The 15,693-nt window shown below is 43.5% G+C and overlaps 1 protein-coding gene across 4 annotated transcripts in view; it reads left to right on the top strand.

Annotated features, from left to right (window-relative positions):
• The first annotated feature begins 541 nt into the window (after positions 1-541).
• The window catches only part of OPTN (optineurin), a 17,023-nt gene continuing 1,871 nt past the window's right edge, over positions 542-15,693 (top strand). For 2 of the 4 annotated variants that reach the window (XM_027901442.1, XM_027901440.1), the window contains exons 1-12: positions 723-756; positions 1,321-1,500; positions 3,314-3,516; positions 5,591-5,746; positions 6,859-6,935; positions 8,980-9,114; positions 10,225-10,306; positions 11,815-11,930; positions 12,593-12,742; positions 13,475-13,568; positions 14,237-14,395; positions 15,072-15,202. In XM_027901442.1, the coding sequence (XP_027757243.1) occupies positions 738-756; positions 1,321-1,500; positions 3,314-3,516; positions 5,591-5,746; positions 6,859-6,935; positions 8,980-9,114; positions 10,225-10,306; positions 11,815-11,930; positions 12,593-12,742; positions 13,475-13,568; positions 14,237-14,395; positions 15,072-15,202 (1,502 nt within the window). In that variant the 5' untranslated portion in view covers positions 723-737. Of the gene's footprint in view, positions 664-722; positions 757-1,320; positions 1,501-3,313; positions 3,517-5,590; positions 5,747-6,858; positions 6,936-8,979; positions 9,115-10,224; positions 10,307-11,814; positions 11,931-12,592; positions 12,743-13,474; positions 13,569-14,236; positions 14,396-15,071; positions 15,203-15,693 lie in introns of those variants that run through there. The other 2 variants (XM_027901443.1, XM_027901441.1) reach the window with 2 other exon arrangements.

Raw genomic sequence — 15,693 nt, 5'->3', positions numbered from 1 at the left:
TGTTGTCAGGTGGGGATGTGGCTCTTCTCACAGGCAAGCAGCAACAGGACGAGAGAAAAGGGCCTCAGGTTGCACGAGGGGAGATTTAGGTTGGACATTAGGAGGAATTTCTTCCCAGAAGGAGTGATTAGACATTGGATTGGGCTGCCCAGGGAGGTGGTGGAGCCACCCTCCCTGGAGGTGTTCAAGGAAAGACTGGACGTGGCACTCAGTGCCCTGGTCTGGTTGACAAGGTAGTGTTCGGTCACAGGTTGGAGTCGATGATCTCAGAGGTCTTTTCCAGCCTGACTGATTCCGTGATTTTGTGATTCATCATCCCTCTTGCTGCCGTTGTCTGATTCCTCATCTCCTCCAACCTTCCTCCTTCCGCGGACCCGCAGGACTTTACCCCCTGGCGGGGCAATGCCCCCCACACGACTTTGCTGCTCCCGTTCCTGCCGGGCTGGCGAATTTCCTGGCTCCGCACGGCGGTAACCCGGGAGGGATGATGTGTAGGGAAGCAAGCGCTTCGTACCCAAGGGCGGCGAGGAGCGGGGCTGGGAAATCCCCTCGGCGTCGGAGAAGGAGGAGGCGGAGGCGGGGACGGGGACAGCGGGGCGGGCAGCCGCTCAGTCAGCTGAGGCGGGCCGAGCCGCCGCCGCCGCCATGGGCGCGCCGTGAGGGGTGAGCGGGCAGAGCGTTCCCCGAGGCCAGCCCGGAGCGGGGGGGACGGCGGTGGCCGTTACCGGGCTCGCCTGATGGCTCGGCGGATCGGGGGTGGGCCTGCGAGAAGGGAGGGAGGAAGGAAGGAAGGAAGGGCAAGCGGGAAAACGCGGGCTTGCGGCTCCCGGAGGCCGAACCCGCACGGGGACGGAGCGGCCGTGCCCGGGCAGCGGCGGGGGCGGGCGCCGCAGCCTCCCGGGAACCCCGCCGAGGTTATGCCAGAGAAGGGGAAAGGGGGACGAGGAAGCGAAAATGAAAGTTAAAAATCAGTGGAAATGGGATGTGGGCGTGAAAGGCAGTGCCGGGGCGCTGTCAGGGCCGTGCGGGCGGCGGGGAGGGAAAGGGTGAGACAGGAGGTCTCGTTTCGTTCTCAGAGGAACGGGCTCCCGAGGGAGGGTTGTTGGCCCGAGAGCAGTCTTGGGGGTCCTGTGTTTTAGCCCCGTGGGAGATTAATGTTTTATGGACGCTCGTGGATACTCTGGAGGTCAGAGAGACTGAAGGTGCCTGGGTGCTGTGACAAGACACGAGGCCTGCTTGTCATAGTACAGTGAATGCATGATTATACTTTCTTCATAATTGAGCAAGAAATTGAGATTTTTCTCTTTGCAAACCTTGTAGTAGCTGCTTCAGAGATGTCCGGCAACTTGAAGGGCCGTCCTGCTGAAAATGGAGAGCATCCCAAGGGTAAAATGGAAAACGGAGTGGACAGTAGGGCTGCTCCTGCCCTTGGTACCTACTCCCCCGAGGAGATGCTACAGCAGATGAAGGAACTAATCACTGAGAACAATGAGTTAAAAGGTGAAGGCACATGTGAGCTGGTCTTGAAATACAAAAGCCCCAAGTCTCATCTGAAGGGTTGTTTGTTTTGTGCAATGAATTCTGTACTCATTTGGCTGGGTGACATTTTATCCCTGGGTAGTATTCGCTGTATAAAGGACTCTGCAAGGGGCCAGTTTGATGGGGCACATAAATAAGATGATGGATAGGACATACCAGATTGAATTGGTATGGAAGACTAGGGGGAGAACAGCCCAATTACTTGCTTTAGAATTTTTATTTATATATATATATATATATATATATATAAAATTATATATAAATATATATATTATAAATACATATTTATATTATTTATATTATATTTATAATATATATGTTTTATATATATAAAATATATATATGTATATATATACGCACACAGTATAGCGTGTATTTTAGGAGGTGAGATGAGGTGAAAAATCTCTTCCTATGATATGCTTTTTGCTCATCAACCTCTAAAAGCTTTTTTGGTTTGTATGATAGGACTGTTGGCTCCATTACAGACTAACATTTTGCCATGGCTGCATCAGGAGGGGGAGTACTGCACCTTCTGTGCTTCGAAGGGAAGTGATAGCTGTGGCAGGGTCTATCTGGGAGAAACTAATAGCTTCCCCTGATAATTCCCAATAATGTGAGTCTTTCAGGTGAGATAGATTTGTTTCTGGATCCTAGGAATTTAGGTGTCAGATATTTCTTCCTTTAAATGATTAGAATAAAACCTAAGGGATCTGGGAGTTTTCTGTGTGAAAGACAGAGGTATCTCACTGTTTATATGACAGCAGAGCATGAAGTCACGGATCTCCTGTGTTCTGATTTTATATTAGTGTTTAAATTCCGCCTGAATCATTTTCGGACCTGGTCCAAGTTCTCTGTCTCATGAATATCTAGGAGGAAAGTTTTTTCTAGAAGTACCTCTGGTATTTTGCTAAAAGGTTCTGCATCATATAAGATAATGTTCTGGGACATATTTACAGCTGCTGTAACTCATAACTTGCAGAATCCTTCTCCAGACTACATTTATTTACATAACCTGAAGGATTTGTGGGCAGTTTATAATACGACGTCAGGACATAATGGAAGTTACCGGAAAATATAAAATATTTTTAAGCAATCAACTTTGAGTTGTTTGCTTTAAAAAAAAAAAGCAAGTCTGAAATAATTTCATTGACTGCCTCAAAATCTTGTAAGCCTGTTGTAATAGCAAGACTGATGTTACTCACTGACTTTGTTACATATGAGAAAATAACTTGGCTCTAAGTTGTTTGGTGTATTTTTTCAATGCTTGCAATCAAGTCGTAACCAAATGTTCGAGTAGAGCGTTGTTGGGCATATTTGAGACATTTGGTTTGATAGCATCTGTTTCCATGCAGTAATTTACCAGTCTAGGCTGCCTGTTTTCCCTGCCAAGTCTCAGTAGTTTCAGGAACTCAGTTCAGCAGCTTCATTTGGGTTGATCGTGTAAATAACACACTCAGCAGGATACCAAGTACCTCTTGTGGACAGTGCTTCTGACTTGTACTTCTTGGCTTAGGGAACAGTCAAGAAGTCAGAGAGTGTGGGCATATGATTTCAAGAGAGGATTTAACGCTATTTATTATAGTGCTAAGGGACTATGGGACGCTTAGTTTTGGTTTGGTATTCAAGGTATGCAAGGAGGAGGTTCACGTTTCATACCCAGTTATTGCCAACCCATTTGATACTGAGGAGTGCTGAGCTCAGTGTGGTGGAAATCTGCTGTTTCACGGGCAGAGTATTAATGTGAATCAATGTCTTGTCTCTGGCTACCATTTAGAAGCCATGAAGTTGCATAACCAAGCTATGAAGGACCGATACGAGGAACTTTCCATCTGGAGAGAGAAGCAGAAGGAAGAACGAGAATTTTATGAGTCGAAGTTTAAGGAGGCGAAGCAGTGCTTGCAGGCCAAGTGCGCTGAAAATGAACAGCTACAGCAACAACTTCAGAGCTTGAAGGGAAGAGAAGAAGGAGCTGAAATGGTGAATAAGGAATTGGTTGGATTGACATGCTTTTGAACTGAAAGTCTGGAGCATTCACTCTCTTTTATGATTCATCTCACTGGGAGGCTTGGAAATTGGTTAACATCTCCATTTTTATCCTTAGCTCTAACTTATTTTATAATGTGAAGCCTCTCAGAGCGTAGTAACAGAAAATTATGCCACACCTGAGATAATTTACATTTTCATTAGCATTTAATAACAATAATAATTAGCATTCTTGACATAAGGAAAAAGAAATTAGCATTCCTTGCTAATTTTTCATTCTTTATTTTGTTTACTCTTGGATATCTCTTGACTTTATCCCTCCCTTCGCTCGTTAGATTATGTGTCTCATGATCATTTGATTGCTTTTTGTATTTGTGTTTCCAGGGAGAAGTTGACAAGTAAACAAAATAATGACATGCCATCTATTTTTATTATATCAGTCTTCTTTTATGGAATCTCACTGAGCTCAGATTAGATCTGTGCTTCTGCTGCCCCATTTGAGTCTGACTGAGCTTCCTCCCTCTCTCTGACCTTTGGCTCTGTAACACATCATTTCTAATGCTGCAGGTGGTTGTGTTGCAGCCAGGAAACATTTTGCAGGTGGTGCTGAAGGCGTCTGTGGGCAAAGCCTATTTAAACAAAGCCTGCTTTTTGTCCCACATGGTCACGTGAGAAGTTATTTAATAAGAAGTTCCACACAGAGACAAACTGACGTGTCCTGGTACCTCCAGGAGCCATGTGGATTCTGTGTTGCTTGATGAAGGATGAGTGTATTAGGCTTTTTCTTAACGAAGTCACTATTAGACTCTCTTTTCCTGTCCCAACTTTTTTATGGAGCTCTGTAAGAAATGTTTCAGCATGTAATTCAAAATTGGCCAATGAGCTCAGAAGTTGCAAGGCGGGGAGAAAGTCGTGTTTAAATAGTGTGATTGTGTAAGTATCACTTGCACAACCTTTACAGGCTGAAGGTTGTGTTTCAGGATTGTCAGGTAAACTCAGGATTTCATAAATCTGGAATATGCTTTTAAGAGGAAATAGGGGATTTATTCTCCTTTTATCTGTTGTAGAACTTGTTCTCTGAATACTAAAAGCATGTTATTCCAACCTGCTTGATTAATCTAACATCTCTCTCCTTCACTGGAACTGACTCTTGATTGAATCCTCTTACAGCATAAGCACAAAATTATAGGCAGCAGCAAGTCAGGAGGTAGGGTGAGCATAGAGAGTCTGGAGATTTGGCATAATCATAGGTGAGAAGGCAATTCAGACTCCAGGAATTGTCCAGAATTTACACGGATGGTATGTGGTGTAACAAAGGTGTTATCAGGAGGTAGAAGGCTCAGATTACAGAAATGAGACAAAAAAACTTACAGGGAAAGTTACATAATGGGGAGAGGCATTTAAAAGAGAGGAAAAAAATTAGTCTTGCTGGTTATGTAGAGGTTTAAATAAAGGTTTTGAGAATCCTGGGGAAAGGGAAGAGAAAGAAGATGAAGGAGACAGTCATGAGTGGAAAGAGCAATTAAGTTTGGGGAGAATCTCTGAGGAAGAGAGACTTTATGGAAGGGATCCAGGACTTTGTGTGAAGGTCAGGGAGAGATGGGGTACAGAGAAGTTGTATGATGGGGAAAGACTGAAAATGGTGTGTGTATATGTAAAGCTCCTGGCCCTCAGGTCTTTTCTCCCTAGAATCTTGGTTAGATCTAGGAGAAGAGTAATAAGGATGCGGGTGAAAAAAATACAGCAGTTCTGGACAATAATTCTGTATATTGGCTGATACCTTACGTGGTAGTGAGAGGCATAGATTTAGGGAAAAAATTACATCCTAATTATCTGCATTTGGACAATCAGTCTCATGTTTTGCAGAAGCACAATACCCAGTGTTGGATTAATTTGTTTTCACAATTTAGACTTCCCGCTGTTTGGAGAACCAAAACATGTGTACAATGGGCTTTTCCAGGCAAGCCTAAACAGAGAAGGAGGGATACAGGGCACTGTTGTGTTCAGACTCTGTGCTGCTTGGCTGTTGTTCCATTTTGGTTGGCTGATGCAGGGTTTGTTTATCCAGGAGGGCTGCGTGGCTCTCGAGAAGGAAGTGAGGAACCTGAAATCCCAGGTGCAGCGGCTCCAGGCTGAGAAGGCAGATCTGGTTGCCATCATTTCAGAACTGCAAGTGAAGCTGAGCATGTCAGCAGAGGATTCCTTTGTGGAGATTGGGATGCACGTAAGTAAAGGGGATAAAAGGAACACAGTAACCTGCAGCCAGGTACCAACCTAAACGATTCCGTGATTCCTTGGTTTCTTAGATTGCCTGCCATGGGACACTTGTGTACTACAAGATGTAGTGATAAAGGACTTGGAACTTACTTTTGTCCTTTATTGCTCAAAGTAAATTATTTTCATAGGGAGCCTCTATTGCACTAAAAATATTCTCTGGAAAAAACAACATGGTCCATCAGATGGCTTCAGACTAGTTAAGAATGTTAGGTCTCGTCTTAGTTGGAATTTCTGGGAACATCAAGACTGTGTTTTGTTAAGGGGCAATACCTTTGCTTAGACAGGGGCATTTTCTTCTGAGAATGGAGCTCTCTTTCTGCTGGCAGACATGTAGGGATGGAGGTAAACAAAACTAAGTGCAAAACTGTAGAGGCACAAAACCCACTTTTTCTACTATTGTGTCTGAAAAATCTTCACAGGCAAACTGTGAAATGTGAAAATGCAAGCTTCTGCTATCCCTATAACCCCCACATCCCCTTTCTGGAAAGGAGGCATGCAACACAAAATTAAAAGAATTTAATTAAAATTTGTTTGGAGTTGTCAGAGAAAACTTCCGACTGCAGGAAACCTTCAGGGATGTTTGGTTTTTGTTTTTTGTTTTTTTTTTGCTAGAAGAATTCTCCTTTGGGCTACAAAGAGGAAGGAGTGAGTTTTGTAGTGGGAAAGAAGAGTGGTTCTTGTAGGAGGCAGCAGAATGATTTTTAGGCTTAGATTTAAATCCCCTGCATTTAAATCAACCTGATGTTGGTTGTGTGGTGCCCAGTCATCTTTATAAGGGAGAGTGGTCATGGAAGTTGCTGATGAAAGGAGAAGGGCAAATCTCATTATTGTGCCTCTTCTCTAATCAGTCCAGAAGAGATAAAGGGAAAGGCATGTGAAGTATTTCAAGTGAAGAATTTCCAAACATGAAGATGATCTGTAGGAGTTTTGGGTTTTTTTTTAATCTATATTGCTATGATAGTAGTTTTCCCTGGTTTTTTTCCTTCCTTAACTCAAACAAATGAAACACTGCCCTGCTTAGTCCAAATACCAAGCTAATAATGTTTTTTTCTTTCCTAGGAAGGAGAAATAAATAGAACTGCAAAGGAACATCAAGAGAATAGTGGTGAAACGACCGGGAATGTTGCTGTCTACATGTACGTAGGACCCTGTGTGATGTGTGTGATTCAGAATTCTCTAATATGTTTTATTTTCAGTGTGAGGGAACTTTTTTCTATGAGGAATGCACTAGAATATTCAATTTTTCTGTGGTTTTGCATCTTCCATTGCAGTAGTCTTCCTGCCGTGTTGGAAAGACCCTCAATTCTGTGACATTTTTCCTCCCAACTTTCACCAGCTGACAAGAGGGAGTGTACATTCTGGCCAGTTGGCCAGGCATTTACGGACATGCTGACTTGCCAACTCTTTGGGCCTTTTAGGAAGGCCAAACAGAAAACATAGAGAGAGGCTGCAGGGACTCTCTCCCTCCTATCCTTTGGAGACCATCTGAGAGTATCTGTGCTCTACCCAATTATTCTGATGTTGGTAAGAGTCAGAGGTCTTGCAGTCTTTCAGATCTGAACCTGTCTGTCCTGTTTGTGTGTGCTTAGTATGAACTGTATCACGATGGGGTAGGCTGGCAGTGCGATAGTCACTGCTTTTCAGATTACTGGGCTTAGGATACCAGCATTCTGTTTAGGTTACTTATCAAAATTTGATCTTTACATCAGCTCCAGGAAACAAGGGACTTTCTTGCCCCTGGCTGAACCTTTACTCCTTGTGGCCATAGACATCTGATACTGTTAAACTTTCCATCTTGGATATTGCCCAGTTTAGCAGCCAAATGGTTTTGGCTGAACTCTCGGACTTACTCTGTGCCTTTGCTTTTGAAAGGGAAGGATATGGAAAGCTCTGAGGACACAGCAGGCCAGAAAGCTGTGCTCCATGCACAAGTTGTCACTCCTTACATCAGCAAGGAAGAACAGTGTAATGACATAGAAATTTGGCCCTCAGCATGTAGTTAAGAAGTTGAAGGGGGAGGGGGAAAAAAAAGGTGTTACAGTTGTGGCTGAAACTGAGAGAGCTGCTGACCACAGACCAGACTGCAAGTATGAAGCTTGTTGTTAGTGGTGGCTTGCGAGAACACTTATTATGAGAAGACATTTCCTGCAGGACTTGCTTACCTTTGGATGAGAATCTGACCCATATCTACAAGAACAGGGGGTATACATACCTCTTAAAATATTTCCAGTGTCACCACGTGTCTTTGTCCAGCTCTGAAACCTTAGACTGGTGCTGTTAACACCTTCAGAGAAATGTGATCCACCCAGGACGGGTTTATTTCTGTAAGAGTAGAACTGCACTAAAAATCCCCTGATAAAAGTTATTTACTTAAAATATCCTGGCTGAACACTTTCTTTGGGGTATTGAATTTTGCTCACCAAAGATTTCCAGCTCTCAGGAGCACAGAGAAGACTCTGCTTTGCTTTCTGTTGTGAACTACAAAAGCAAAGTGTTAACCACATGCCGTTTTACAGCTGAGCTGCTAAAATGTACAGAGTGAATATCCTACCTATCTTACCATATAGTTGGGGGATTTTGACTTTCTGTCAGAATGGACATAAAAATGGAGGTAATAGTGTTTTATCAGTTACCCTATTTTTCAGAGTTCTGGGTTTGCTCTGGTTCACTTTACAGTAGCATAATGTAATTTTGCAAAGAGCTATAGGATGTGAGGGAAGTGAAACAGTAAAGACATTTTTTTCTGAGAAAGTGATGACCATTTTTAGTGGAAGATGCTTTCTTTTTCTGAAAAGGAGTGAGACAGAGATAAGAAACCTTCCATGTTTTATTGGGAAAAAATGTTATTTCTAGGAACAGACAGCGGCACTTTGCAGAAAGGGCTGCAAAATAGGTCAGAATAAGTGCATTGGGGTTTGTATTGTCGTGACTGCTTTTGCTTTCCTTGCTTAAGGACTAAATTGTTCCCTCAGCTGGAGGGCAACTGTCTGAGTCCTTTATTTGCACACACAGGGGCTGTGGCTGGTGGTCTTGGTTCTTGGGAATTGGGAATGAGCCCTTTCCTCAGAGCACTGGTTTTCATCACTGTGAAATGATGACATCTCAGATCGGATCCCAGGGATAAATGAATGCTCTGGTAAAGTTGTGGCTGTTGTTATTTACATCTGGTTTTATTTGAAGCAGGAGCAGATCTGCAGACGAATCTAAGAACTTGGAGTCTGAGGAGCTAACTGTGAGCCAGCTGCTGTGCTCCCTTAGAAATGAAACTCAGAAGAGGGATAAACTTGAGAAGGAGCTGCAGGATCACAGAGAGAGGTATGAAGTAGGTGCACTGTAACATTTAAAGCTGTTTTCTTTCAGGGCTGCTGCAGTTACCAAGCCTCTGGCTGATCAAAGTTTAAATAAGTGTGACTTGGATGGGGAATTTCCTGAGCACTCAGCAGTAATAACTTAATATTGTGGTAGTTCTTATAGAGATAAACCACAGGCTCTCTTCCATGAGCGAAAGAATTTCTGTTTTATTTTTATTTCCTATAGTATCACAGTTCCAAAAAAATTTACTTATTGCCTCTTGAGTTTGAACTTTCCCCAGGTTATGTCAGAATTATATGATGACTAGTTGAGGATGTTCTCTCCACATTTCTCCGTAGTTATCTGGTTTTGTATGAATCATCACTATAACTAAAACAGGGATCACAGTCCTTTTCGTGATACTGGCAGGCTACATTTAGCAGTGTGTGAGCTTGCAAAAGCTCCTTAGAAATGTCTATAAGTAAGTTTAATTCCAAACTTGTTTAAGGGAGAAAGTTTTCCCAGTGAGATCTGCATGAGGGTCTGTCTCAGCTCAGTTATATCAGCACGACTGCTCAGGGGTGGCAAATTGCCCAGGCAGTAGCTGTTCCAGATCTCCACTTCACAGAGACAGACTTCCTGGACATTATCTACTATGAAAGGTCGGTGTCACAGTAATTGATTCTACGTGGTCTTCCTAGAAGAGGTAATGAGCCATAACCAGGCGATTCTTAGAAACCTCAGCCTATGAAAATACCACAGGAAAACAGAGGCAATGTTAATCACTGGATTCGGCAAAAAGGCTGAATCCAGTCCAGGAAACCCATTTCCAAAGGGTTGGCAGTTTTGGACTGTACCAAAGATTGATCCCTTTGGACAGAATGTCAGTGCCCTTCACCACACCTGCAGACTTACACATCCATTTTGATTAACTGTACATGCTCAGTGTCCTGTGTTCCTCAGGAACACCCATGGTTGTGCAAACTTTCCTGCATGTCTGTGCTTTCCATTCTACCTCGCATCTGTAGCTGTGATGTTAGAAAGAGTGTGCATCACATGCATGAAATCCTTGAATAGTGACAATCTCGCCTTAAACATAGGCCAAATCCATCATTGTTGACTTCTGTTTTCCAGACTGTCAAAGCTGGAGAAGAAAATCAGCAACTGCCTGGAGAGTGGGACACAAACCGAACAGGAGGAAGAGACTTCAGAGGCTGTAAGTACCTGTCCTCCTGAGCCACGATTTAACAACGTGCAGCTGACTTGCTGAGGTCACCAACCTCATGGCCTAGATTTCCACTTGCATTCAGGGAGCAAGGGGCAATTATCCTGCACAGGGAATGGAAGTGAACTTCGAGCTCTCCGATATGTAGCTTAGAGTTGCTTCCAAATTACACCAGCCAGAGGGGTGAGATTGATGGCCAAGAATGAGGGAGGCATGGCGTAACTGCAGGTACACTTCATTACCCTGGCCAGGCCCAGCAAACAGAGAGGGGTGCAGACACTTCTAGCTCCAGAAATCATCCAGATTGGGTGAATTTCTTGGCTGCTGCCTGGGTCAGCTTTTGGATCAGCGTACTTTAAAACAGACTTTAAATATGGAGCTCACATGGCACCTGGTTTAGGGTTTTTTGTGTTATTAGTGGCATGTATTGCAATGGTGGGGTGTAACTGTCTTGGATTGAGACACGGTTTCAGGCAAAAACCCAGTCCTTCGGGCAAAAACCCAGTCCTCATGTTTTAAAGTTTGAGAGGATATTGGGTTTGAGATTCAGCTCTAGAGTCAGACACCTAAATGTATGTGCTTGCAGCTGTAACCTCTCTGCGTGAGGTGAGCGTGCAGTGCCCCATAGCTGTGGAATCCATTCTGGTTCAGTGCATCTGCATAATACAGGCAACTGAGATGCTTGTATGTGAGGTAGTGTGGGTTATCTGAGGAGGTATATGCTGTGAGATCTGCTGGAGATCTGTGCTCTTCTGAAGGCCAAGACAAGTATTTTAGGCCAGGGCTGGATTGGTTGAACTTGTCCAGTTTGCAGTCAGGCCAAGAGATGCCCTTTCTAGGGAGAGCAAATGATGTCTCTGTTAGTTGTTTCCAGTGTTCTTATCTCAGCTTTGCCTGAGTTACAGCCTGAGCCAGATGCCCCTCATGGCAGTGCTGATACTGAGGTCAGCACTCATGTGCTTGTGATGGCAGCTGATTCCACGTGTGCTGCTGGGGTTCTGCAGAGGCTCTGGTCAGCAGAGCTCATGTTACTTGCCCCTGCTGTAAAATGTAGATCACTGTTGGAACTATGGGGGGTGTGCAGTGTGGACTTTTTTTGAGGGATCTGCATTTGGAGAGTGAGGAATGGCTGGTGGAGAAGAGGCTAGAGCTCATCCTCTGCCAGACAGCAGCTGGACACTCAGGCAGGTCCCCTGAGATCAGTCGTTTGAAAGCACAACTGCAGTTACCACTCTGCCCTCCCTGGGAGGCTGTTTGCTGTCTTTGAGTTACCTGGAATTTATGAAAGGGTTAAGTCAAAATGGGGTTCTGCCATATTTAGGAATAATTGTGGAGCCTTGTAGTTGGGTTTTATTACTGAGTATAGAGTGTAATGGTGCCGACTGACTTAGGCTGTTTTCTCTAGAGAAAGTTTACAACTTCCTGCTTAGATCTCTTACCCTGCAGCTTTGCTGTCTTGAATTGTCCATATGAAATTTTCCTTATTTTTTCTCTAAAAGGTTGGCAGTGAAGTAGAAGCCCTGAATTTGCAAGTTTGTGCTCTGTTTAAGGAGCTTCAGGAAGCCCATGAGAAGTTAAAAGAGGCAGAGTTGATTCAGAAGAAGCTTCAAGAAAAGTAAGGCTCAGAAGAACTAAAGTTTTGTTGTGGCACTCAGTACATATTTGTAAGACAACACCCACTTTGGGAAACTCACTAGCTCTACAAATATCAACTTAAATGACTGTTTCATAGAAATCCTCTAAAAGATTGCTCTTTCTTTGTAAGTGGAGATGAAAGTACAGAAACACAGCAATTGTCAGAAAATCTGAGCTGCCAACCTAGTTCCACAAATAGAACCTCAGTGCCTTGAAATTTACGATTTGGGTTTTAACCTTTTATGATGTCAAGGCAAATCTTTTCTTGTTCACCACTTCATATAATCAGTCCCTGTTCTAGCTTTAGGGGAAGAAGCCAAGGGACCTGGTTATGACCTTTCTCACATGAACTGTTTGGACTTTTGAAGAGCAATTGTGTAGGTTATAAAAGTGGTTACAAGGCTCTCACTTTAGTTGCTTTCTGTCAAATTCCAGTTTTTTGAGATTTATAGTAGTAAGAAAGTAAGTGTTGGTTTCAACAGCTTTGTTTTCTGCTGGTTGTGTACAGATGGATTTTTGTCTTTCCATGTTCTTCATCAAAATAAGCCTTTAAAGTGAACCACTCAAGGGTTCCTTTTACTGTGTGCCTTGTGTGCCAAACCCAGAACAGGAGGGATCAACCTGTTTTCCTTGTTCTGTCAGGTGCCAAGCACTGGAAAGAAAAAGTTTGGCTGCTGCCTCAGAATTGGAGGAGAAGCAGCAGCTAATATACACTGTCAAGAAGCTGGAACTTCAGGTGGAGAGCATGCAGTCAGAGGTCAAGCTGGAACAAGCCAAGACACATGAAGAAAAGTGAGTGTGACCTGGGTTTGTATTCCAGGAAGGTAGGGAAGTCCAAGGGAGCCTCGCCAAAGGGGAGTTGAATTGGAAATACTGCAGTTGTGTTCTACAGCCTTTGAAACTGTGTTATGTTTGTAGCCTATGAACTAGAAAACTGTAGTCTCTCATCTACTGAACCCCTCACTGAGGAATACTTGAGCTGTCAGCTCGGACTTTTATCTTCCTTTAATCACAAAGTCAAAGGTGGAATAGGGCAGGGTATAACATACAAGTAGAGGAAGCAGAGGAGTGACAACAGCTGTGCCACTCACTAGCAGGGGTAAATGGGGACACATCTTGGAGGGCAGGGACAAGTCAGGTGATGACAGTGCTGGGCAAGTGACATTAATGAAAAGGTCTGTGGTTACTACAATATGTTTGCAGTAGGAGAGACAAGTGTGCAGTGAAGCTGAGGTAAAGAGACTCACTGTTTGTCTTGGCTCCCCACTCCCTCTCATGTGCAGTCCACGTAAGGAGTGTGAAAGTGTCAGGCCAAGCTGTTCAGAGAGGCTGAACTTCCCAAAGGACATGTTTTCAGCTGCTGGAGAAGTTGCTCCTTATCTCTGGAGTCTGTGTCTGGTGATTTTTTTGTCATCAGAAATGCAGATTGATTTGTAGGGAACTGGGGTGGCCTTTTTCGAACATTATTTAGATTGCAAAGAATTAAGTGTTTCAAACTTTCACTTCCTTTCTTGTCTTAAACAGGTCAAGATACAATACCCTGCAGGATTCATATAGCAAACTCCTTCCTCAGCTCACTGAGGCAATGAAACAAATTGATGAAATGAAACTCAAAGAGGTAAACTCATCACAAGAAGAAATCATAATTTATTAGAGGGTAGCGGGAAGGGATGGGAGAATGTATCCAAGATCATATTTGGGCAGGAACTTCTCTTCTACATAATAACACGCAACATAGCAGAGCTGCTCTGGTAAACACAGATCCTGTGCTGTCAGTTAGAGAAAACTTTATCCACACATCAGTAACCTCCATGGTGTTTTCCAGGTAAGGTCTAACCTGCAGTGCAGTACAGAGTTCAGTCCTTAGAGAGCAGTGATAGACAAAGGCACTTCAGTGTTCCTGCAGCATCATCTGTAAGTGTAGGAAGGTAGATCTCTGAAACATTTTTGTATTCTTAAATAGAATGCCTGCCACAGTGGGGTCTTGTTCATAACTGAAGCTCCATGGAAGTGCCAGGTTCTTCTGTATAATTTTGGAAACTAGGAAAAGATAGCCTTTGCAGTGTCCATTAGGGAGTTCTATTTTATCTTGATACAATGCAATTTGAAAGGTCATAACTAATCTTTAAGATAAAATATCAGTCACCACCGCTGTCTTAGTCCAAGTTCCTTTGATAACCTAAAAAATTGGAAGTTTTTCAAGGGCAGGAGGAGGAAGAAGCGAACTTGCACTTTGAGCAGGGTCATATTTGGAATTCATCTCATAATCACAGTTCTTCTTTGCAGCTGGACAGAGTGGATAAAGCTGTGGTGGAACAACTGAAAGCAAAGGTGGAGTTGGCAGAACAAGCCCTTGCTGCAAAGCAGCTCCAGATAGATGAAATGAAGCAGATAATTGCTAAGCAAGAGGAGGACCTTGAAACCATGTCTGTGCTCCGTGCTCAGGTATCAGCTCTTCAGAAACTGGCTACTTCCCCCACCCAATATTCAGAACCCAAGAGGTGTTTAGTGACTTACTCTGGAATACTGAATACATTTCCTCAACTCCAAAGCATAATTCCCTTACTTGGCTTGCTTTGCAGATACCTGCAGAGCCGTTACCACCATATCCTGGGGCTCTGTCGGAGGAACTGTATGCTGGAGTCTGGCACAGCAAACAGAATTTGGGAATAGATGTGTATTTAAAACCACTAGCTTAAGAATTGCTGCATGTGTTTTAGGATGATTTCACTCAAACCAGCTTGTGTTAACAGTGACTAAAAAGGGGTTGCTTCACATTTAAGGCACAGAACTGGCACCTTGGCCCAGTTCCACTGTCTGTGCTACAGATTTGTTAGTGTCACTGGTTGAATCACGTCCTCACTGCTTGTCTGGGCCTCGTTTCTGCCTCTGTACAGCAGAGGCAATAGCAGTGTCCCAGGTAAGACACTCGAAGTATCTTGTACAGAATCCAGGAACTGCTGAGTCTTCTTCACCTTGTGAATAGTGGAGGTCTTGGCAGCGTGTGGGTGTCTTGAGTAGATGACACAGATTTGTGATTTTGATATGTATTATATATTATATATGTATATGGTTCAATCGAAGTTACAGATTCTCAGCATGATTTCATTTCTCTGATCAGATGGAGGTTTACTGTTCTGATTTCCATGCTGAGAGGGCAGCAAGAGAGAAGATCCACGAGGAGAAGGAGCAGTTGGCTGTCCAGCTGGCATACCTGCTAAAGGAGCAGCAAAACCTTGAAGATCTTGGCCGGTGAGAACAGACTTTGGCTGAGCTGCCTTTGGACTGTCCTGTTACTGTGTGTACTGGAGTTGACCAACATTGTCTTGATAGCATCTCAGTAGAAAGGCAAATGACTTTGCAGACATTTCTTGCTTAATTTGAATTTTAAAAGAGGAGAAAAATGAATTGTCTGACTTCTTATTTTAATTTTGTAGTAGAATTTCTGTAAGGTGTGTTAGTTCTTAGTTGGGTACCTTAGCAAGTTCTCACTTAGGATGATTCGTGCTTGCTAAATTCTCCCTGCTGATTCATGTGAGTTTCTTGCATTCTGGCCTCAATTTTAGCAGTGAATCTGCAGCTAATCTTGCTGCTTGTGTGCCAGGGATATCTGCTGCTTCTCGGAGTGGCAGTGGTAAGTGAGTACACAGTTTCAAGTACTGTGATACTTGAATCAAGTTACATTACACATTACTGGTGTACTGAGCCCTTTTTCTGGTATAACTTGCTTTTCTGCTTTAATC

This window comes from Empidonax traillii, unplaced genomic scaffold (genome assembly GCF_003031625.1).
Source record: "Empidonax traillii isolate 1590-97213 ecotype Southwest subspecies unplaced genomic scaffold, ASM303162v1 scaffold785:size696563, whole genome shotgun sequence".
In the NCBI taxonomy this organism is placed as follows: domain Eukaryota; kingdom Metazoa; phylum Chordata; class Aves; order Passeriformes; family Tyrannidae; genus Empidonax; species Empidonax traillii.
The sequence above is the reverse complement of the archived record's forward strand: the minus strand, read 5'-3'. Positions and strand labels throughout refer to the sequence as shown.